The sequence below is a fragment of the Geosmithia morbida genome (assembly GCF_012550715.1).
Source record: "Geosmithia morbida isolate 1262 chromosome Unknown scaffold_2, whole genome shotgun sequence".
Classification (NCBI taxonomy): domain Eukaryota; kingdom Fungi; phylum Ascomycota; class Sordariomycetes; order Hypocreales; family Bionectriaceae; genus Geosmithia; species Geosmithia morbida.
In genome coordinates, this window is record NW_023336189.1 from 978,428 (window position 1) to 997,547 (window position 19,120).

The 19,120-nt window shown below is 53.9% G+C and overlaps 7 protein-coding genes across 7 annotated transcripts; 2 read left to right on the forward strand and 5 right to left on the reverse strand.

The window, feature by feature from the left end:
* Positions 1-1,045: 1,045 nt before the first annotated feature.
* On the forward strand, positions 1,046-1,398 carry GMORB2_3944 (uncharacterized protein; the record flags this gene model as incomplete). Its single annotated transcript, XM_035465920.1, has 2 exons — positions 1,046-1,108; positions 1,354-1,398. 2 exons carry the CDS (start codon positions 1,046-1,048, stop codon positions 1,396-1,398), a joined length of 108 nt encoding a protein of 35 aa, XP_035323757.1.
* A 1,791-nt stretch (positions 1,399-3,189) lies between these two features.
* Positions 3,190-4,386, forward strand: GMORB2_3945 (uncharacterized protein; the record flags this gene model as incomplete). The annotated part of the gene is made up of 5 exons (XM_035465921.1): positions 3,190-3,312; positions 3,368-3,516; positions 3,575-3,781; positions 3,810-4,271; positions 4,359-4,386. 5 exons carry the CDS (start codon positions 3,190-3,192, stop codon positions 4,384-4,386), a joined length of 969 nt encoding a protein of 322 aa, XP_035323758.1.
* Positions 4,387-5,582: 1,196 nt separating this feature from the next.
* GMORB2_3946 (F-type H+-transporting ATPase subunit g) lies at positions 5,583-6,309 on the reverse strand (the record flags this gene model as incomplete). Its single annotated transcript, XM_035465922.1, has 3 exons — positions 5,583-5,814; positions 5,906-5,990; positions 6,093-6,309. 3 exons carry the CDS (start codon positions 6,307-6,309, stop codon positions 5,583-5,585), a joined length of 534 nt encoding a protein of 177 aa, XP_035323759.1.
* Positions 6,310-7,018: 709 nt separating this feature from the next.
* GMORB2_3947 (L-iditol 2-dehydrogenase) lies at positions 7,019-8,254 on the reverse strand (the record flags this gene model as incomplete). The annotated part of the gene is made up of 2 exons (XM_035465923.1): positions 7,019-7,968; positions 8,065-8,254. The coding sequence occupies 2 exons, from the start codon at positions 8,252-8,254 to the stop codon at positions 7,019-7,021; spliced, it is 1,140 nt and encodes a 379-aa protein (XP_035323760.1).
* Positions 8,255-10,564: 2,310 nt separating this feature from the next.
* GMORB2_3948 (uncharacterized protein) lies at positions 10,565-10,830 on the reverse strand (the record flags this gene model as incomplete). The annotated part of the gene is made up of 2 exons (XM_035465924.1): positions 10,565-10,660; positions 10,756-10,830. The coding sequence occupies 2 exons, from the start codon at positions 10,828-10,830 to the stop codon at positions 10,565-10,567; spliced, it is 171 nt and encodes a 56-aa protein (XP_035323761.1).
* A 2,061-nt stretch (positions 10,831-12,891) lies between these two features.
* GMORB2_3949 (WD domain, G-beta repeat) lies at positions 12,892-16,597 on the reverse strand (the record flags this gene model as incomplete). The annotated part of the gene is made up of 2 exons (XM_035465925.1): positions 12,892-16,482; positions 16,583-16,597. 2 exons carry the CDS (start codon positions 16,595-16,597, stop codon positions 12,892-12,894), a joined length of 3,606 nt encoding a protein of 1,201 aa, XP_035323762.1.
* A 619-nt stretch (positions 16,598-17,216) lies between these two features.
* Positions 17,217-18,278, reverse strand: GMORB2_3950 (SUR7/PalI family; the record flags this gene model as incomplete). Its single annotated transcript, XM_035465926.1, has 1 exon — positions 17,217-18,278. One exon carries the CDS (start codon positions 18,276-18,278, stop codon positions 17,217-17,219), a length of 1,062 nt encoding a protein of 353 aa, XP_035323763.1.
* Between the last annotated feature and the right edge of the window lie 842 nt (positions 18,279-19,120).

Consider the following 19,120-nt stretch of genomic DNA (forward strand, 5'->3'; position numbering starts at 1 on the left):
CCCCCCTTTCTTCACGCAGCACGGGCCCGGCCCAACGGGCTGACGACTGGGTGGTGGGCGGGTAGAGGGCGGGCGGGTTTGAGCACCCAGATCCATGCGAGGGGAATTGCTAGGATGAGCTTGGGCCCGATATAGTCTTGCCTTGTATTGCTATATTACTCCGTGCTCTGTAGGTCGCAATAACGCGGGTATAGCGAGTGCGATTGAGTGATACTGAGTACGAGTACGAGTCGATGTGTGCGAAGCAGGGATTGCGAGCTAGAGGTAAATGATACTGGTAGTGCAATCAAAATCGTGTGCCTATTCGATGAAGGTTCCAGGTTTGCCAAGATGGTAGGTCCTGCTACGAGTTGCAATAGTGGTAGGCAGGACTCCGTAGTCGGTAAGCAATACGAGGGATGAGTGGCAAAGTCATCTGCCGACTTCTTGATGGATAGCACTGTATCCGTACTTCGTACTAGTGGCAGTAGTAGTGTTTTGTGGTGGTGGTGGTGGTGGTGGTGGTAGGAGGACGGCAAATAGTCAATGGTCAATGGATATTACTCGATACCATGAAATTGAAAGCAGGGATCTGGGGTGCGTGCCTGGCCGCCTTCTCTTGGAAGGACGGAGCGCACAAGGCACACCAGAAACGCACGAGGTATTATCACACCAAATGGTAAAAGGCAAAGGCACCACACCACCTGCAGTTGCAGCTGCATTCACTTGGCCAGAGGCGATGTCATGCAGGAAGGAGCCCTCCAGAATGAGCCCTCCACTATTCGTAAGTGAAAGGGAAAGCACGACGTAATCAACTGCCCGGTTGCTCTTTCCCTATGGATTTCTCGTCCGTGCATCCCCGTGTATCCCTGTGTGTGCCTGAATTTCCATGGCAGCCGTATTATACTATACCATCCCATTCGTACCATTTCCTCCAGCTTCCTCCAGCTTCCTCCAGCAACAATATCCTGTACGCTACGACTCCGTTGTATTACTGACTAGTGCGGTATCACTCTGGGCTAGTATATATCATCATATCACACTCTCTATTACTTGATTGTTGGCCATGCCAAGTTGTGCCGTCACCTTCTTGTCGCCTTTTCTCATCTGCGTCACCACCCTCGACCCAGTGCTTTCAAGCCATGCTCACCGGCTACTGTCAGAGGCAACAAAAGTCATCAGATAGTCACACACAGAGACACGTTGTACGCATATACACACACACACACACACACACACATATATATATATATATATATACAGCCCCTCATCAGAGGTTTCCATCAACCTCCCACCATCCTCTCTTTCTCTCTCCCTCTCCCTCTGTCTCTCTCCACCCGTGTTTGTGTATCTGGCTAATCACGTCCTGTAAAGCCCTACAGCCCGGCTTGTCGGTCACAAGTCCACTCTTCCAGCTAGCCCGTCCACACCTTCATCGGTGACGACACAGGGCAAAAAGAGAAAAAAAAAGAGAGAGAGAAAAGAGGGACCCGCCCCGTTTCCCCTTTCACGGTACAGCAAGCAAACGGCGCTACGTGAAGCACGGGTAGTCTATGTTAGCTACTATTGCTTTTTTAGTCCCGACTCGTCCAAGTAGCCGAAGTGAGGGAAGCGAAGAAGGTACATGCCCAACGACCATCCCAGACTCCAAGGCCCAAGCAAGACCCAAGAAGACCCAAACAGACCCAAAATCCGGACGAGGTTGGATCTACGCGCCGGCCCAACCCACCCGGGAGGCCATGTTGGCATCGGCCACCTAAAATAATAATAATAAACCCATGTTCTCGAACCCCGTCATAGCTCCTTGACTAACGGCTCTCGGCAGACAGACAGGTTTTGCGACCGCCCGGTATATGCCCGCACGGCATCATAAGAGTCGCTGACCTCCCATGCTTTCGCTCTTCCCTCTCCCTCTCCACTCTGAAGCGCCATGTTGACAGTACGAGTAGGCCTCCTGAGACAACTCTACTAACTGCTACGGATACCCTCCTACATCTTCCTGCGGGCACCGCTACCACCACCACCAACTGCATCCCACGGCAGACAAAGTTAACCTCTCGCGGCCCGTCACGCCCCGGCACGCTCAGACCTGGCCCATTGGACTTTCTGCGCACCCTTGCCCACTGGTTTGTCGAAAACCTTCCTAGCCGCGCTTGGCACTCACTCGCTCCCGTCAATCCACCATCATCCACGGACCACCGTCACCAATCCCCATCACCAAGCTCGTCTCATCTGCACAATCTCAACTGCACAACTCCCTCGGTACCTGAACCACCCTACCTCCAAGGCACTGAGAAGACCGACGGTCACGCCGTCCGTCCAGGACAAGGCGAGGGGGGAATAAAGGCGCATTGGCCGTAGCTGTCCCTTTTTTTTTCCCGCTCTGCATTCTCCGCCGCACAACCTGTTCACCGCGCTTAGTGCGCCTCGCCAGTTTCAGCCCACCTTCGTCTGCACAAATCCCGAGCACCCTCAATCTTCGTACTGTGAGTCTTGCCATGTCTTTCCTCTCCTCAAGAATTATACGCCCTCCTTCTCGGTCCACGCCAATGCTGGTTTACTGCATGTTTTGCTACGACCTGTATCCCGTATGCCGTCTTCACACCGACGAAGCCATTTCTGGCCCCATCCTTCAACTGCCGCTCCATTCAGTACTGCACTCCCCTCCAACATAAGACTGCAGGTGCCTAGACGTGCAGTGACAGCCACCAGATTGCGCCGAGTTCCCATTGCTTCAGTAGGGCCATGAATGCTCCTACGTTGCCGACGCTTCGTGCCATGTCCCCTGGAGTGCGCAGTCTGTTCACGTCACGGGTCGCTGCAGTGTCCCACGGCGGCATGCATGTCTTCTTACCGTCTTTATGGCGGCCAGACGCAGTTTTTTCATACCTCTCAATGTGCCAATTTTTCTCGTCAAGTGACTACATCACGCTTTAGTCCTCTGGAATTCCAGGGCCACGCCTACCTCTTGGAACTGGTTGCTAATGGAGGTTATATATGGCAGTACCCAAATCATAGCCTCGACGCCTAATACGATCTCACCTCAACTCAGGTGCTGAAAAGACTTAGGCCACAAACCACTGTTGCGTGGCTCGTCAGGCTGGATAATCGGGAGCGTCGCGAGACAACAGCAATTTCACGGAATACATACATCTAGGAGCCATGTCTCAACAAGCGTACGTACACTGCCGGCACTCACCTGTCGTCTCAATGGAACTGACTCGGACGGAATACAGCACGTCCGAGGAGAGGTATCTCCTGGATGGTTTCTGGAGGCATGGCCGTTACTATGGCTCTTGGAAGCCTGGGAAATACATCTTTCCCATCGACTCGGTAAGGTATACTGCCCCGAAGCTGCGTCTCTCCTGACGCTGACCCATCGCTACAGGAAGAGCTGAATAGGCTGGACATATTCCACAAGGTCTTCCTCGTGGCCCGCGATGGCCTTGGGCTCGACTACGCGCTCCGGAAGGACCGGCCCGTCAAGATCCTAGATGTAGGAACGGGCACAGGCATCTGGTCCATCCATGTCAGCGAGTATGTTCGATCTAGCCCATCTGCGTCAACGAATATCTTGAAGCTAATGTTGTTCAAGACACTACCAGCACACCGAAGTCATGGCTGTGGACCTGAACCAAGTTCAGCCGCATCTCATCCCCGCTGGGATGAGGACAATGCAGTTTGACATTGAGGAGCCGTCCTGGGATGGCCTGATGTCAAATTGCGATCTCGTCCATATCCGTCTCCTCTATGGGAGCATCCAAACGAATCTGTGGCCCCAGGTCTACAGAAACGTCTTTGGGTATGAACCCGTCATCCGAGAATCCCAGGCCTCAACACACGTGGCTGACACATATCGATAGACGACTGGCGCCAGGTACGGGCTTCGTGGAGCATACTGAAATTGACTGGACACCGCGTTGGGAGAGTAGCGGTGACATCCCGAATCCGTCCGCCATACAGGAGTGGTCAGAACTGTACCTACAAGGCATGGACAGGGTCAATAAGAGTGCTCGAGTGGCACCCCAGTGGACGGTGCGGATGCTCGAGGATGCCGGCTTTGTCGACGTCAGGGAGGAGACCATCAGGTGCTACGTCTGCCCCTGGTCTAGCGACAGGCAAGAACGGGAGATAGCAAGGTGGTTCAACCTGGTCTTCTCCCAAGGACTGGAAGCCATGAGCCTGCTACCCATGGTTGACTATCTCGGCATGTCGATCGACGAGGTCAATAGCCTCTGCGCCAGAACGAAGAGGGAGATGTGCGTCCTTCGCTACCACGCCTACATGACATTGTACGTACCTGACATATCTCTCTCTCTCTCTCTCTCTCTCTCTCTCTCTTTGCACCTTTATAATTGCTGACAGTGAATATTCTGCAGCCACATCTGGACGGCAAGGAGACCGTAAACCATGCGCGAACTGCGCCCACACAACTCCCATCATACGAAGCAGAGCCGGGTGGTGTTGCCCGGTGGCACTACCACTTGGATATACGGAAACTACCACATTCGGTAGCAGCCATCCCTGGAGCTATCAGGATTACTACGTCGATCCAAGATACAGTGTAATGTATGGTGGCAACATACGACGCATGTCTCGGTACACGAGGAGACATGTAATGCCTTCTTCTTTTGACTCTTTTTCTTATACTTCTTATACTTCTTCTTTTCGAAAATTTGCATCTGCCTTGGTATGTGGGAGGAGGTTTTAAAGGAAAGGGGAACAGTGTTTGGCAGTAGGCACAAAGGGTGGTGAGGGTGAGGGAGAGGGTGTACCGGAAGGGGATATCGGGAGTCAACTGCACTTTTGTTGTTTGGCGTATGCTATCATTGGGTTATATCATGGGAACAGGCTTGCATTGGCTATCTTTTTCTTCTTCTTTTTCGACTTTTTGCGTGTGCGTGTGTCCCCGTGTTGGGAGTATGAATTACTACTGCCTCGGGTATTAACAGTATCTAGTACTTTTGTAGACACAAAATAACATGGTTCATTTCATTGATGGATGTTGCGATGATATATGGCACGTAGTACTAATAGTTCAAAAGTTGGATTAAAATGAAATCATCCTTGATTTTCTCCTGTTTTGTACAATCTTCGACAAAGGAAATGAGGAGGTTCTTTTTTATAAAAATATTAAAAAAAAAAGAAGAGAAAAAAAAAGAAACGAGAAATTTTGTTTGGTCAGAAAATGAAGGGAAAAAAAAGTCCAAACAAAAGTTGTCATGGTAGCAAGAGAGGGAGAGGGAACGGAAGAGGATAGAACCCCAGCACGAAATCAGAAAGTTTTGAGGTATTATTGTACACAACCTCCCATGGGTCCAATGCAAGTTCGCAACCTGGCCTCGACCTCGACGCTTCCCATGACCATTGATGCGGTTGAGCCGAGGCAAAGAAAAGGGCGTCTTGGTTTCATCAAAGGATTTTTGTTTTTGCCCTTGCCTCGAATGCGCTTGTTTCCTCCTCTCTCTCTCTCTTTCTCTCTCTCTCTCGGTCTTTCCTCTTCCCTTCCAATCGTACACAGATATGCGCGCGCAGGCGCCTCCCCTCCTCCCTCGAATGTTTCCATTGATTATTTCTTGAGAAATCAAGAAAAAAAAAGGTATTTAGTGGTGCGAAGAAGCCTCGCCGTGGTATCCGACGAGCTTAAAGCGACCAATCATCTCGCCGACGGTGAAGAAGCCGAGGAGCTCCGCCAGGACGACACCACCGGAGGCGAGCTGGAGGGGGCTTACGGAGCGGATGGACTGGAGGATAGCCTGGGGGGACTTGAAGAATCTGCCGGACTTGACGGACTCGAAGAAGGTGCGGTAATAGGTCTGGAAGGTGGCCACAGAGCTAACGATCAAGGGTTAGCACATAGGACAGGACAAGTGTCAGAAGAAAGAGAAGAAGGCAAAAAGAGAAGGAGAGAAGAGAAGAAACTCACGGAAGGCTCATCTTTTGTCCATGGGCAATGTACTTGCCGACCTCGAGACCGACCTTAGAGTAGTAGACGACAAAGGGGATCTGGCCTGTCATGTTTAGGATCGTGTCAGTTTTTTTTTTCTATCGGTTCGTCCGGGTTCCCGGGGAGTTGGATTGGGGGAGGGGGAGAAACGAGGAGGGAAACGCACGCTCGATAAAGTTGACAACCTTTCCGGTCCTTCCACCGACCTTTCCCAGAGCACCAGCGACACCCTTGGCCGCACCGGCAATGGCAGGACCGGCGGCGCTGCTGACGCGCGATAGACCCTGCGATGCCTTGGCGGCGATGTCCTGGGTTGAGGTGCTCTGGTAGCGGCGGGCGGCGAAGCGCAGGACCGGGGAGCGGAGCATCGGACGGGCTGACATTGTGTCGGGGGATGTGTGTGGTTGTGTTTTGCTGCTTCTCTCAAATCTTCTCGGGAAAACTGAAGATATAAAGAAGTGAGTGACGACACACAGCAAGGGCGATGGGTCGGGAGGTTGGAGATTGAGAGAGGGGGGGGGGGGGGGGGGGAGGAGACACACAATGAGGAATGAAAGGGACAAGGGACAGAATTAGCTGAGGGAGAAAAAAAAGGCTCGGGAGAATTCGCTCGAGATGGTTGGCTTTCAGAGGCTTTGCCGTAGTCTAGCCGGGGACACTGCAGCTTGTTACTGGACTTTCCAGTGGCTAATTCTAGGTGGTTACAGTGACTGTGGCCTGGTAGGTTTGTCGGGCTAAACTCCTTCTGGATGGACGCGTGAAGGGAAGCTGGGGCTGGGGAGGACCTCTTATTAACGAGAGAGACTTTTGAGACTTTTGAACGAGAGAAGGAGCGGAAGAATGCTCTTGCCGAATATCGACATAGTCTCTCTCCCCCTAAGGTGTCTTGCCTAATAGCACTTGTTTTGATTTGAGAAAGATGATACTAACCCAAAAAAAAAAAAAAATAGAAATTTCTATCGTGTTGTCAAAAGAGAAAGGAAAAAACTACATCTCTCCAACTCCTATTCAATCCAACCCATAACACAACATTCTATCACATTACAACTAGTTGACCTGAACCCTTGGCAAAGAAAAGAAAAAGAAAAAAACCTAGTCAAACGCCTGGATCTGCACCTTGATAGCGCCACTCTTGGGATCAGCCGACGTCTCGAAGGCCTCGAGGGCATCCTCGAGCTTGAAGCGGTGGGTGACCAGCTTCTTGAGGTCGATGACGCCGCTCTCGACGAGGCGGATGGCGCGGGGCCAGGTATTGCAGTAGCGGTACTGGAGCTGGATGTCGACCTCGCGGACCGAGGCGCGCATGAAGGGGATGCTGATCTCGTTCTTGCCGACGCCGATGATGAAGACCTTGCCGCCGAACCTGCTGGCCCAGATGGCCGTGGCGATGCTGCTCTCGACGCCTGTGCACTCCATGGTGAGGACGGGCTCGACACCGCCAAACGACTGGACGATGCGCTTGGCCTCGTCCTCGGGCGTGCCGCGCTCGACCTTGTGAGTGATGACGCGGGGCACCAGCGACTTGGCAAAGGCCAGCCGGCTCTCGGAGATGTCGGTGATGACGAGGGGGCAGGCGCCGGCGGCGTCGCAGCACAGCAGGGTGATGAGGCCGATGGGGCCGGCGCCTGCCACGAGGACCGGGTCGCCTAGCTGCATCTTGGCTCTCTGCATCCCGGCCAGGGCCACGCTGAGCGGCTCTAGCATCGACCCGTCCTCGTACGACATGTCGCCGATCTTGTGGCACCACACGGCCGGATGATTGACGTAGCGGCGGAGCAGGCCAGGAACCGGGGGCGTCGACAGGAAGGCCACCTTCTCACAGCCGTTATACCGACCCGTCAGGCAAGGCTCGCACTCGTTGCAGATGACGTTGGGCTCCACGGCCACGCGGTCACCGATCTTGAGATGCGTGACCGAGGGGTGCACAGCGATAACGTCACCGGCCGACTCGTGGCCGAGGATGTGGTTGCCATCGACGATCATGGGGCCTATGCAACCTGCGTGCCAGAAGTGTACGTCGGAGCTGTTTCCATTTCCCCCCCCTTGGTGGTCAGCAGCAGTAGCAGGAGCAAGGAGGGAGGGGGAGGGGGAGGGGGGAAAGAAGAAGAAGAAGAAGAAAGACACTTACCCGCAGATACCGGTGCTTCGGATAGCGATGGTGACCTCGCCAGGCTTGAGGTCAGAGCCAGACTTGACATTCTCAGCCGTCGGCTCGGCTGCGTTGAGCCACAGGTCATGCTTGGGGTTGGTATAGACGCCAATGTTGGGCTTGAGCTGCGACTTGATGACCTCGGGCTGGGCCGGGCCATCAACGGCGGAAGGGCTCATCTTTGGGAAGGGGATGTGAGGTCTGAACAAGGTAGGGGATGAGGAAGGAGAAGAAGAAGGAAGGAGGGAAGGTTAAAGGTAAGATGGTAGGCTTGAAGAGGACGAGGAGGGGGAGAGAGGAGGAGGATGGCGTTTTTGACCGAACTGGACCGGGCGTCCCCCCTTCGGCACCATTCGGGTGTTATATATCATAACAGCTAAACCCAGGCACCACCACTACAATCTGGTGGTCTCTCGCATTGGACGTCGGTGGGTTGGCCCGTTCGGGTCTGAGGCCACAAGGAGCGAGGAATCGTCATGTGGGGTTTGAAGAAGTGGACTAAGTAGCAGGCCATGTGTGAGAAAGTCGGGGCCGAAGACGGGGCGCGTCTCTTCTGGTCTGCCGCGCCAATCAGGAGTGAAGAAGGAGGTGAACGGATCAGACTTTCCTCCTCTTACCTCACTTTCTCCCTCTTCCTCTCCCTCCCCTCTATTTGCGTGCCAATGATATCCAGGTCATTGATGTTCAGGGTACTATCTTTTCTTTTTTCTTTTTTCTTGAGAGAGAGAGAGAGAGAGAGAGATTCACCATGGGTGCGTAGTAGTAGTAGTAGTAGTAGTAGTAGTAGTAGTAGTAGTAGTAGTAGTAGTATTGGTCTCCATCACTGCAGTTTGTTGAATAATGCTGTCATGAGGCTGTAGGCTGTATTACCCTGTATTACATATTAGTTGATATTATACGACGACGATTATGAGCATCATTTACCCCTCCCCCACTTTCTTGGTTCCCCAGATGAGGGGGGGGGGGGGGGGGATGGAAGGGAAACAAACACATCAACACATCAACAGAATTAATAAAGAGTTTGTGCACATGACATGCAAAGTTTTTTTTCTTGTTTTTTTTTTCGCTACAGCACAAGTGACGGAGAGGTACAGAGAGGTAGAATACTTATTCATCGTGACTTCTGCTTCTAATGCTACCTCTACAGCCGAGTCCATCCTAACCAACCCTGCCCCCCGCCCCCATCGAGCCTCCCTGGCCTGTCACTCGGCCGGTTAACGGACGTGGCATGAAATCTGTCCGTCAGTGGATCCTTTTGTCTCTCACGGTGCAAAGAAAAAGACAAAATTTTGAAGGAAAAAAAAAAAGAGTCCCTTGTATTCTCTGATGATATCATTTTTTTTCTAGACATCGGGACTTGCGTAGTCGGTCCCACCTCGTCGTATTCCGTGCGTTGTCTTCTTCTTCTTCCGTGTCTTTGGCATGTAATTCCCCATCTATTCATCTCGTCAGGTCTTACGGAAGCCGAGTGGAAGGGTGTACTCTCGGATCTCATAGGATAAATGCCGTCGCTGAGCATGGCACAGGGGATCGGGTCTGGGCCTCCCCACGAAGACTACTCCTTGGTCAAGAAGCGAAAAGAAGTTGTCTTTGACAAGATGGTAGCGAGGAGGGAGACACAAGGCCGGTGACGGTGGAGTCTGCATAGATGTGAGACGGCAGGTATCTACTCTCGACGTCTATAGAAGAAGAGGCAAGCAAGATAAGGGATCGTCAAAAGATGATGGTGTGGAGGGGGGGGGGCGATGGTTGTAGGTGGTGGGTGTGCCGTGCACACTCGCAAGCGTCTGCAAGGATGTTGCAGTAGCTTGGTGGTACTCGTCTCTCTCTCTCTAGGAGTTATATCATACATATACATGGTTGGATATGACATGCATCCATCCCATTGATATCCGAGTTCAATAAACTCCAAGTGATAAGACAAGACGTCAATCCAGGAAAAAAAAAAAGAAGAAGACGGAGAAATAAAAGTAAGAGATGCAAATAAAGATGGGAATAGAGATGAAGACATAAAATATTCAGAATAAGTAGATAAAAACTCCTGCCTTTTTTCTAAAAGAAACAAAAAGAGAAAAAAAAAAAAAGAGAGAGAAAAACTCCCCTCAATCCCCCCTGATAACGCCTTTAATATTCTCGCTCTCGTAATCGTATAGTAAGCAACAGCTGGTGCCTTCTCTGACCGAATGACGATATGCCTTGTGAAGGGATGGGCATGTCGGCTCGACGACAGTCGGCTTTTGGTTGGTTGGGCAGACGACGTGCCTTGGTTTGGTCCGGTGTGTGTGTGTGTGTGTGTCCTCATCAGACCGCTGTATCGTTGCCAGGTTCAGACTCGAATTTTATGTCGGGTGTCGGTATGGAGACAAGTGTATATATATATATATATATATGGGAGTGCAGTAATACATCTCGGAGAACGGGCGTAGAGATGAGCGGGTATCGAGTGCCATGCGTGTTTTCAGTCCGTATTCAGGATGGCAGCAGCGTGCTCAGCCGACGGAGATGACGACGTCGCCCTTGCAGACGCCGTAGGAGCAGCATTCCGAAGGGTCCATCTCACCCTTGAGGATGGCATCGACCTTGGCCTTGTTGGGCTGTCAGCCTTCAACCGTCTGCATCATCGGGACGGACCTGAGAGAGAGAGAGAGAGAGAAGGACGTACATCTGCGCAGGGACCAACAGGACCGATCATCGGTGCAGCCGAGACGAGAGAGGTAAAGGCCGTGACGGCAAAGATGTAGATTGACGTCTTCATATCGAATGTATTGTGTATCCGTGTGTGTGTGTGTGTGTCTTGTAATTCTAGAGAGTTGGAAAGAGTGTAGAGGAAATGCTAGAATGAAGGATTTCAACGAGATTGCAGCTCTTGATGATAATGTCAATGAAAGTATGAGGAACGTAGTAGACGAGATTTAGAAGAGGAAGAAGAGGAAGAAGAGAAAGAAAAAAGAGATGGAAAAGAAAAAGAAAAAAAGGCCGGATGGTGGGTGGGTGGGTGGACGGATGGGAATATATAAAAGATGGGTTGAAGTCGAGTGGGATCCAAAGAGTTCAATATATGGCGGTCGCCATTGTGCGACACAAGAGACCTAGTTTTGTCCCCCCCCCCCCCTTTATCTCTTTTATCTCTATCTCTATCTCTCTCTCTCTCTCTCTCTCCTCTCTCTCCTCTCTTCACAGGCGTTATAGCCAATCTACGGAGTACAAAGAGACCGTAATGGACATGTGCGTGAATCGTCAAGTGCCACCCCCCCCCCCCAAAGGTTCAAGGGCAGAGAGAAGAGGATCCCCGTTCTCAGCCGCCAAGGCAAGAACGACCCACGTCTTCAGCAGGAACGCTCCGGATGGTGTAAAGAAGAAGAGGGTCCAATCCCCTGTTCCTGTTGATGGGCCCCATCATGCCCCCCCCCTCTTCCCGATGACGATGGAATCTTTCCTTCTTTACTTGGTGACATCGAGCACGCATACACAGCATGAGCATCGATCATTCCATCATGAGTGGCGTAAAGCCTCTTACGGTACACTCATCCAGCCCTGTCTGTCCCTGTGTATGTATCGTACCTATATTCCTACTTGTGCGACTGCTAGTGATGACTCCTCCTACTTTCCGTACTAGCAAACCAAGTCAATGTCAGAATGTCTCGCTCGCACCGTTCGTTTTATCGAGAGAGGGGATGGAGAAGATGAAGAAGAAGGAGAAGAAAACAAAATAACTCTCTCTACCCCCCACCTCTCCTCGAGTCATTTTAGCTTATAGTCCGTCTTATCGTCCAGAGCAAGCTAAACTACTTGTCATGCCCCGTTAGCTTGTGTTTCCTTGTGTTTCCTTTCCTTTTTTTTTTCCCATCCTTCAGTCGGTTTAGGCTACGAGTTGAAAAAGAGGCTTGACACAGGAATGTTCGCGACTTGTCTGTCCGGCGTCCTCTTTGTAACCTCGACACATGAGAGTACCAGTTCTGAGACTACCATTAAATTCAGGGAATGGGGGGGGGGGGGGGGGGGGGTTTTTTTTTTTTTTTTTTTTTTTTTTTTTTTTTTCCTCCCGTTTCCGAAAAAGGTTTAGCCCCATGCTACCTCCCTCCAACTCTTTTTTTTTTTTTTCTCTCTTCTTTTTTTTTTTTCTCTCTTCTTTTTTGGTGGGGGACTAAACTGTCTCCATCGCACGTGTTTGTTCTTGTCTCTGACCGTTTGTCTCTCTGCCTTCAAGGTGGAAAACCTTGAGCTTTGTCCGAGCGTGTGAGAGTGTGGGACAGCTGAACGGCCAAAGTGGATTCTTCTCCATCACCTACCTACATTAGGTCCCAGGTCCTCTCCCCTGTCTGGGGGCCTCAGCATCTGTAAATACCGTATTATCATACGCAAGACGAGAAGATCCGACAGTTACTCGGGCAGAGTTGTCGTCTCTATTCCAGTTCGATTGTCTTCTCCCTAATTATAAAAAGAAAATTCATAATGATAATACAATGATACAATAATAAAAGAGCCTACTAGACATCCCTTTCTCTTAGCGAGTTCACCTCTGTGAGGAGCTCTGTCAAAGGGGGGGGGGTCCGCTTCCGGCTCGACTTGCTCTGTGGCGTCTACTAACTCCCAGGTCCCGAACGGTCCCCTTTTCTTCCAACCTCCTCTTACCTTTTTTCAACCCTCAATACCTTTCTTTTAGTGTGTGCATCTATATGCATCTATACAGGTTACATACCTATCCACCCGTGTCCAGGTATTCTATTGTATTTCTATTGTGTTCCTATTGTATTCCTATTGTATTCCTTGTGCGGCAGCATCATCGCTCGCATCGTATGAGTGGGTGCATATGCCGTCACCTCACCTTCCAAACCTGAACGCCCACTCCGCCAACAATCACCGACAATCCCCCCTCCCCGTCATCGTGGATAACCTCGACGTCACCGGCATCCGCCACACCGCCGTACTCGTCCCCCAGCAGCCCTACACCTCTCCCCTCACGCACCTCCCACGTCTTGATGCGCTGGTCATTGCTCACCGTCACCACCACGATTCTCCCGTCATCTCCTCCTCTCCCTCCTCCCCCTGACATCCTGGCTACGATGCCATTCACCGCCGCCGCGTGAGCCTTGCGCACGACAGCCCGGCTGCGTGGCACCACGACGAGGTCCCTCTCGCTCCCGCTCTCTCCCGCACAGCGGTCCAGGACCGTCACGCCAAGTGCATTGTCGTCACCTCCCGTGAGGACCGTATACCTGTACGCGCCGTCCCCTTGCGTGGTCACCATGTCCAGACACTTGATGCTGCTCTGGTGCACTCGCACAGTCTGAGCCACGGCAAACACCTTCTTCACGTGGAGGGGCCCGTTCCCATCCGCCGCATCCGCCGCATCCGCCGCAGTCATCTTCCACACGCAGATGTGTCCGTCCGTAGACGCCGTCACCACGGAGTCGGGTACGCCCGGTAGATGTCGCACCTGGGTGAGGCAGGCTCCCGTGTAGGCACCGCCCGCGACAGCCTGGAACGCCCCCTGCAGGGGAGGGGAAGGAGCCGAAGCCTCTGCGGGCCGGACATAGCGGTACGTGCGAAACGCTGAGCTGGAAAGGGCCATGGTGATCGTGACGGCATCCCCAGCTCGCCTCTCGACGTCAAAGTCGACTATACGCAGGTCCCCGACGGGACTCTTGTCGTCGAAGACGGCCTCGCGCACCACACCTAGCAGTCCGCTACGCTCGCCGCGACCCCGGACGGCACGCCAGACCATGAACTCCTCGTTCCCACCGCTGCTGAAGAGGTAGTCGTCCCCCAGCCACCTGAGCGTCTGTATACCCGTGGTGTGCATCTTGACCACGGCCAGACACCTCATCTGCCGTGACGCCGCTGCCCCGCCGCTAGCCGTACCGGTGCCAGCAGTGTCATCCTCTCTTTCTTGGTCCACTCCAGCTCGGGCGTACTCCCATATGCGGATCGACGTGTCCTCGGCCCCCGTGGCCACATACCGCCCATTGGAGCTTATGGCCCGGATCTCCCTTCCGTGCGTGCCCTTCTTGAGCGTGCCGCACCGGGGCGACGTCTGCGACAGGATGGACAGCTTGGACGCCCTGTTGAAGGCGAAGCGCAGACGGGACGAGTCGGAGTCGCCATGCCGGAAGCTGATGGTGCGGTGACCGCCGCCGCAGTCGACGGAGAATCGCTCCTCGCGCCGCGTCTCGTTCCACACGACAAACCTCTTGGTCCTGAACCCGAAGACTACCAGGTCCCGACGTGACGACGGTGGCCCCCCATCTTCTTCATCGGCGGCTGTCCTCGCCATCCATGCGCCTTCTAGCAGCGGGCCGAACGGCGGCGCCCCATCGTGACGCAGGCGGACGCGCAGCACATCCCCACCCTCCGACTCCTTCTCTTGCATCTCGTAGGTTCTGTACCGGCCATCTCGGCTGGTTGCCATGAAGCACCCGGTCTCGCCGGGGAGGGCCACAATCGACGTGACCGCGTCACGGTTCTGCGGCGCCAGCTCCAACTCCCTGGTAAATCCTCCCGACCCCGCCCTCCGCGCAAACGACAGGTACCCGTGTCGTGACCCGAGGACGAGGTACTCGCCCACCCTGGCCGCTGAGACGGGCACGAAGCGGTGGTCCAACCCGCGGATTCGTGCCTGGTCAAGCAGGTGGGCTGACTCGACATCCAGTGAGAGGTGGTACGGTTCCACGGATCCGTACGTGTGGACGAGTACGTCGGTCGTCGCGGCGACGCCCGAGACGAGGCAGTTTATCTCAACTATCTTCCCCGGGACGGTGGCGGCGCGCGTGACCCGTCGACCGTGGTACATGTACACGTTGCCATCCGTGGTGCCCAGCACAGCCGCCCCGTCGCACGCGCACTTGAGGACGTAGCAGCGCTTCAAGTCGTCGTCTCCCGGCGCTGCGTGGATGCGCTCCCAATGGACCTGGTCGTCCGAGTCGAAGGTCCCCAGGAGGAGTCTTCCCGCCGATGTGATGACGAGTAGCTCGTTTGCCGATATGTAGTCGAAGCGACCCACTGCCTCTGGCTTGGTCTTCTTCTTCTTCTTCTTCTTCGTCTTCTTCTTGTCCGTTGTTTTGGTTCCCGAGGATGCGTCTTCCACTTTTTCCTCTGTCGTTTCTGTCGTCTCTTCTACACCCTTTTCTTCTTCTTCTTCTTCTTCTTCTTCTTCTTCTTCTCTAGATTCTGCTGCTGCTGCTACTTCTGTTGTTGGGGCATCGTCGGGGCAGATACCCTGAACGTCAAAGGTAATAAGCCCATCATCGTCAGCAGCGTCATATCTCCGTATAAGCGATACCTTGCTATCCGCCCCGCCCGTAGCCAGCCCGCCCGAGGGGGTGAGGCACGAAGCCCATATGTGTTTCCCGTCATGCAATGACATAGTCCCCTTGTGCACCAGGTCACCCCCGGTGAGCCTGCCAACATCATCGATCTGCAATCCAAGATTCCACAGCTGCGTCGTAGCATCCTCTCCAAAAGTATACACCGGCAGGGGACGACGACAGCCCTTCCACTCTCCTCCTCCCAGGGGGCCTTCCAGAGCGAACTTGACCCCCCATATACGGGATAGGTGACCCATAGCCACAGCCAGCGGAGCATGCTTATTAACCGTCTCTGCGATACCGGTGAAGCCCGTCTCACGCGGCGCACTAAAGTGGTCGGCCCCGTATGTCTGGCTGGACCTCGTCTCGGTAATATCCCATATGCGTACGGTCCTGTCGTCGCTGCACGTGGCCAGCAGGCGCACCGTGCTGCCGCTCCCATCTTGACTTTCATCCAGCCGGAGGGGCGGCGAGATATCAAGACCGTAGATAGACCCCTCGTGCCCCGTGAGGACATATAGCATCTCGTGCGAGGACCACGCCGGGCCGCCTGTCGACGACGACGACGGCCAGGAACACATCCAGACGAGGATCTCGCCAAAGGCCGTCCCCGCCGCGACGAGGACGCAGTCCCCCCGCACCCACGACACCTGTGCCGCGTACAGGATCGGCCGAGCGGGCGACACGACGTCGAGCACGGCGATGGCCGGCGCGGGGTCACGGCTGATCTTGAGACGGACGGCGTCGTTGTGCGCCGTCACAACGACAGCCTCGTCCTCGTCGGGTGAAAACCTCCCGTGGTATACCCAGTCTGGCGCCCCGGCGCGCGCAACGACAGCCTGCTGGTCGTGGTGGTCGGCGAGGCTGAAGACTGCCAGCTGCTTGCCTCCCCATACCAGGGCCGTCCCGTCAGACGCGACGTCGACGCCGTGCACGGGCTGCTCGTCAAAGATGCTGATCTGCCGCGTCAGGCGGCCCGAGTGCTCCTCGTATATCTTGAGGTCCGTGTCTTCGGCTGTCAGGATGAGGACGGTGCCAGTAGTCGGGGAACGCCAGGATGAGAGTGCCGACACGGGGACTTGGGAGAATTCCCGAGTCAGGGTCTGCGAGGGGGGAAAAGGTCAGATATGGTTTTGAATCTTCCTGTGTACTTTGTTCAGGGAGATATCGAGAGGGGAAACACAGAGTGGGTGTTCCACTCACCCCGTTGAGAGTCATGTTGAGTCGACACGTTTCACCAATATACCATGGCGAGATACACGGGAGCGATGTGCAGTCAAATCCCCTGTATCTTGGAAGACAGACACTTGTATCTCTTCAAGAAGAGCAGGCACGCAGTGTCGACTTAAATGGTAGGAGTCATGGCGGTGCCAACAGTTAAAATTTCTCCACCCATTTTTTTTTCTGTGCCTCATCAACTTACTACTACCACTGGCGCCGACAGCAATAGTAGTCACGAAAGTCACAGGAGCAGTCCATGCACACAGAACTATTGCAAGAATAGTATTACTGCTTCATTCTCAAATGTCTATCTACCAACAAATTTAACAAATCCTAGTAACTCATGGTCCAACCCATTCTGAGACTATTCGTCTCAGAGTACTCTGTCTGCCCAAACGCCTGTGTATAAGAATAGAGACATGGGGAAAAAAGAAGACCAAAAAAAAAAATAGACCAAACGCCGACGCATCCATGCTGAGAAAAAAGGAGTGATTATCATAAACATGGCCCTCTCCCCCTTTACTTCTCTAAACATTTTGCCGTAGGGAATAGACACAAGAGAAAATTCGTCATAAGCATTAAAGATCATGAAAAGGGTGGTGGTGGTTAGCTTGTTTCAACCACGATGCTTATACGGCTCGTAGGCGCCGTCTGAGCGGATCGAGGGCGAATGGCTGTATCCCTCACCATAGGTGGGTTGGAACTGGTTGTGGTAAGAGGCAGCGGCACCGGCGCCAGTACCGGCAGCGGCACCACCATAGGCAGTGATCATCTCGCCCGAGTCGTCGCGGTGGTGGTTGGAGGTGGTGTTGCCGCCGACGGGGATATAGGTGCCGGTAGGCATGAGCTTCTCGGCGTCGTCGACCGAGTCACCGCGGCGGCGGCTGCGGCGGCTGTCGTGGTCGGGCTTGCAGCAACACATGGAGAAGAGCCAGAAGAGGGTAGCGCCGAGTACGAAGGCGACGCCAATCCAGACGCAGGCGAGGTAGCCCGCGCTGATCTTGCCGGTCACGTTGTAGGCCTTGGCCTGGGACTCGACAGCGGCCACGACGACGGTGGCCATGGCCGTAGCCAGGCCGGCGGCAGCGATGGACAGGGCGATGGCGACAAGGCCGACGAGCCAGGTGACGCACGACATGATGCGGGTGCAGTTGGCGAAGATGCCGAGCAACAGGACGGCGCCCAGCGAGGCCAGCGAGGCGATGAAGGCGATCTCAGTCCAGCGAGTGATGGTGCAGAAGACATTGAGGGCCGTGTTCAGCTCGTCGGGCAGGGTGATGTTGACACCGGAGACGCTGCCCAGGTTGTCGAGGAAGTCGCTGCGGATGTGCTTCGAGGCCCAGTTGTACTCGCCCTTGGTGCAGTCGCGGTTGCCGTCCGAGTCGATCTCGCAGTAACCCCAGAGGCTGATCTCGTACTCATCACCCAGGCCGAGGTCACTGGCGGTCAGGCCCGTCGATGATGATGAACTGTCGGCGCGGCGACGCAGGTCGAGCCCGAGGGAACTGGCTAGGCTAGAGAGGGTGTCGGTGTCTAGGTCGAACTTGCTGAGATCGATGCTGAAGATGAACAGGCCGTTGTGGGTGATGCCCGAGAGCGTGGCGACCATGAAAGCGATGATGGCGCCTATGGTTAGGACGAGTGGGATACCCACACAGACGAAGCGGCCGGGACGCATGATTTATTTGCTGTGTGAGTTTTGTTGGTGTGTATGTGTGAGTTTGGTGATGTGTGTGGGGGGGAGAAGACAGGTTGGCTTCCACACAAGTTACCAAGATAAGGAAGATAGAGAGGTGATGATGGGTTTGATAGAGTGCTTATGAAAAAAAAAATAGAGACAAAGGAGGGATGAGATGGGGACACTTATAAACAACAAGAAAAGGTTGCTCAAAAGGGCCATTGTTTAGGACCAAGGAGGGGTTGGCAGGGGCTGGGTGGTGGGTGGGCAGTGCGGCGGCGGCATGCGTCGCGTGTATCACAAAGTACGTATTCAGTGTCAAGTTACGTATATCATGGCGTAGTATCCTGTCAATCCTGACCAACGGCCTGCCTGTCGCGGTAATAATAGTGGGCATACGTGCCCAACTGATGGAGTAGTCAGCCCGCAAGGCGCAGCAAGAGCTCAGCAAATGCCAAAAGACGAGAAGCGAGACTAGAAGTATTACGTATGTACTCCGTACACACTGTGGATAGCCTGGCCCCGGTACATGTAGTGGGCTGTGGTCCCCTGTGGAGGGCTGGATCGGGAAGAAGTATTAATACTCGTGGAGTGAAGAGAGAGGTCTAGAGAGGGAGGGAAGGAGTCGGAGAAGCTGCCGGAAGGGACAAGATCCACGTCCCCCAAGGTCCCCCCCCCCCTTAGCCCGCGCTATGCATGTACCTGTAGCCTGTAGGGCCCTGGAAGAGGCCCCGAGAGGAAGATTCTGACACACTCCCTTTGGGATGGATGTTACAGTCGCAGGGCAAACAAGGGTGATTCGTTACAAGTGTCGTGAAGGGATGACATTGACAGTGATTTCC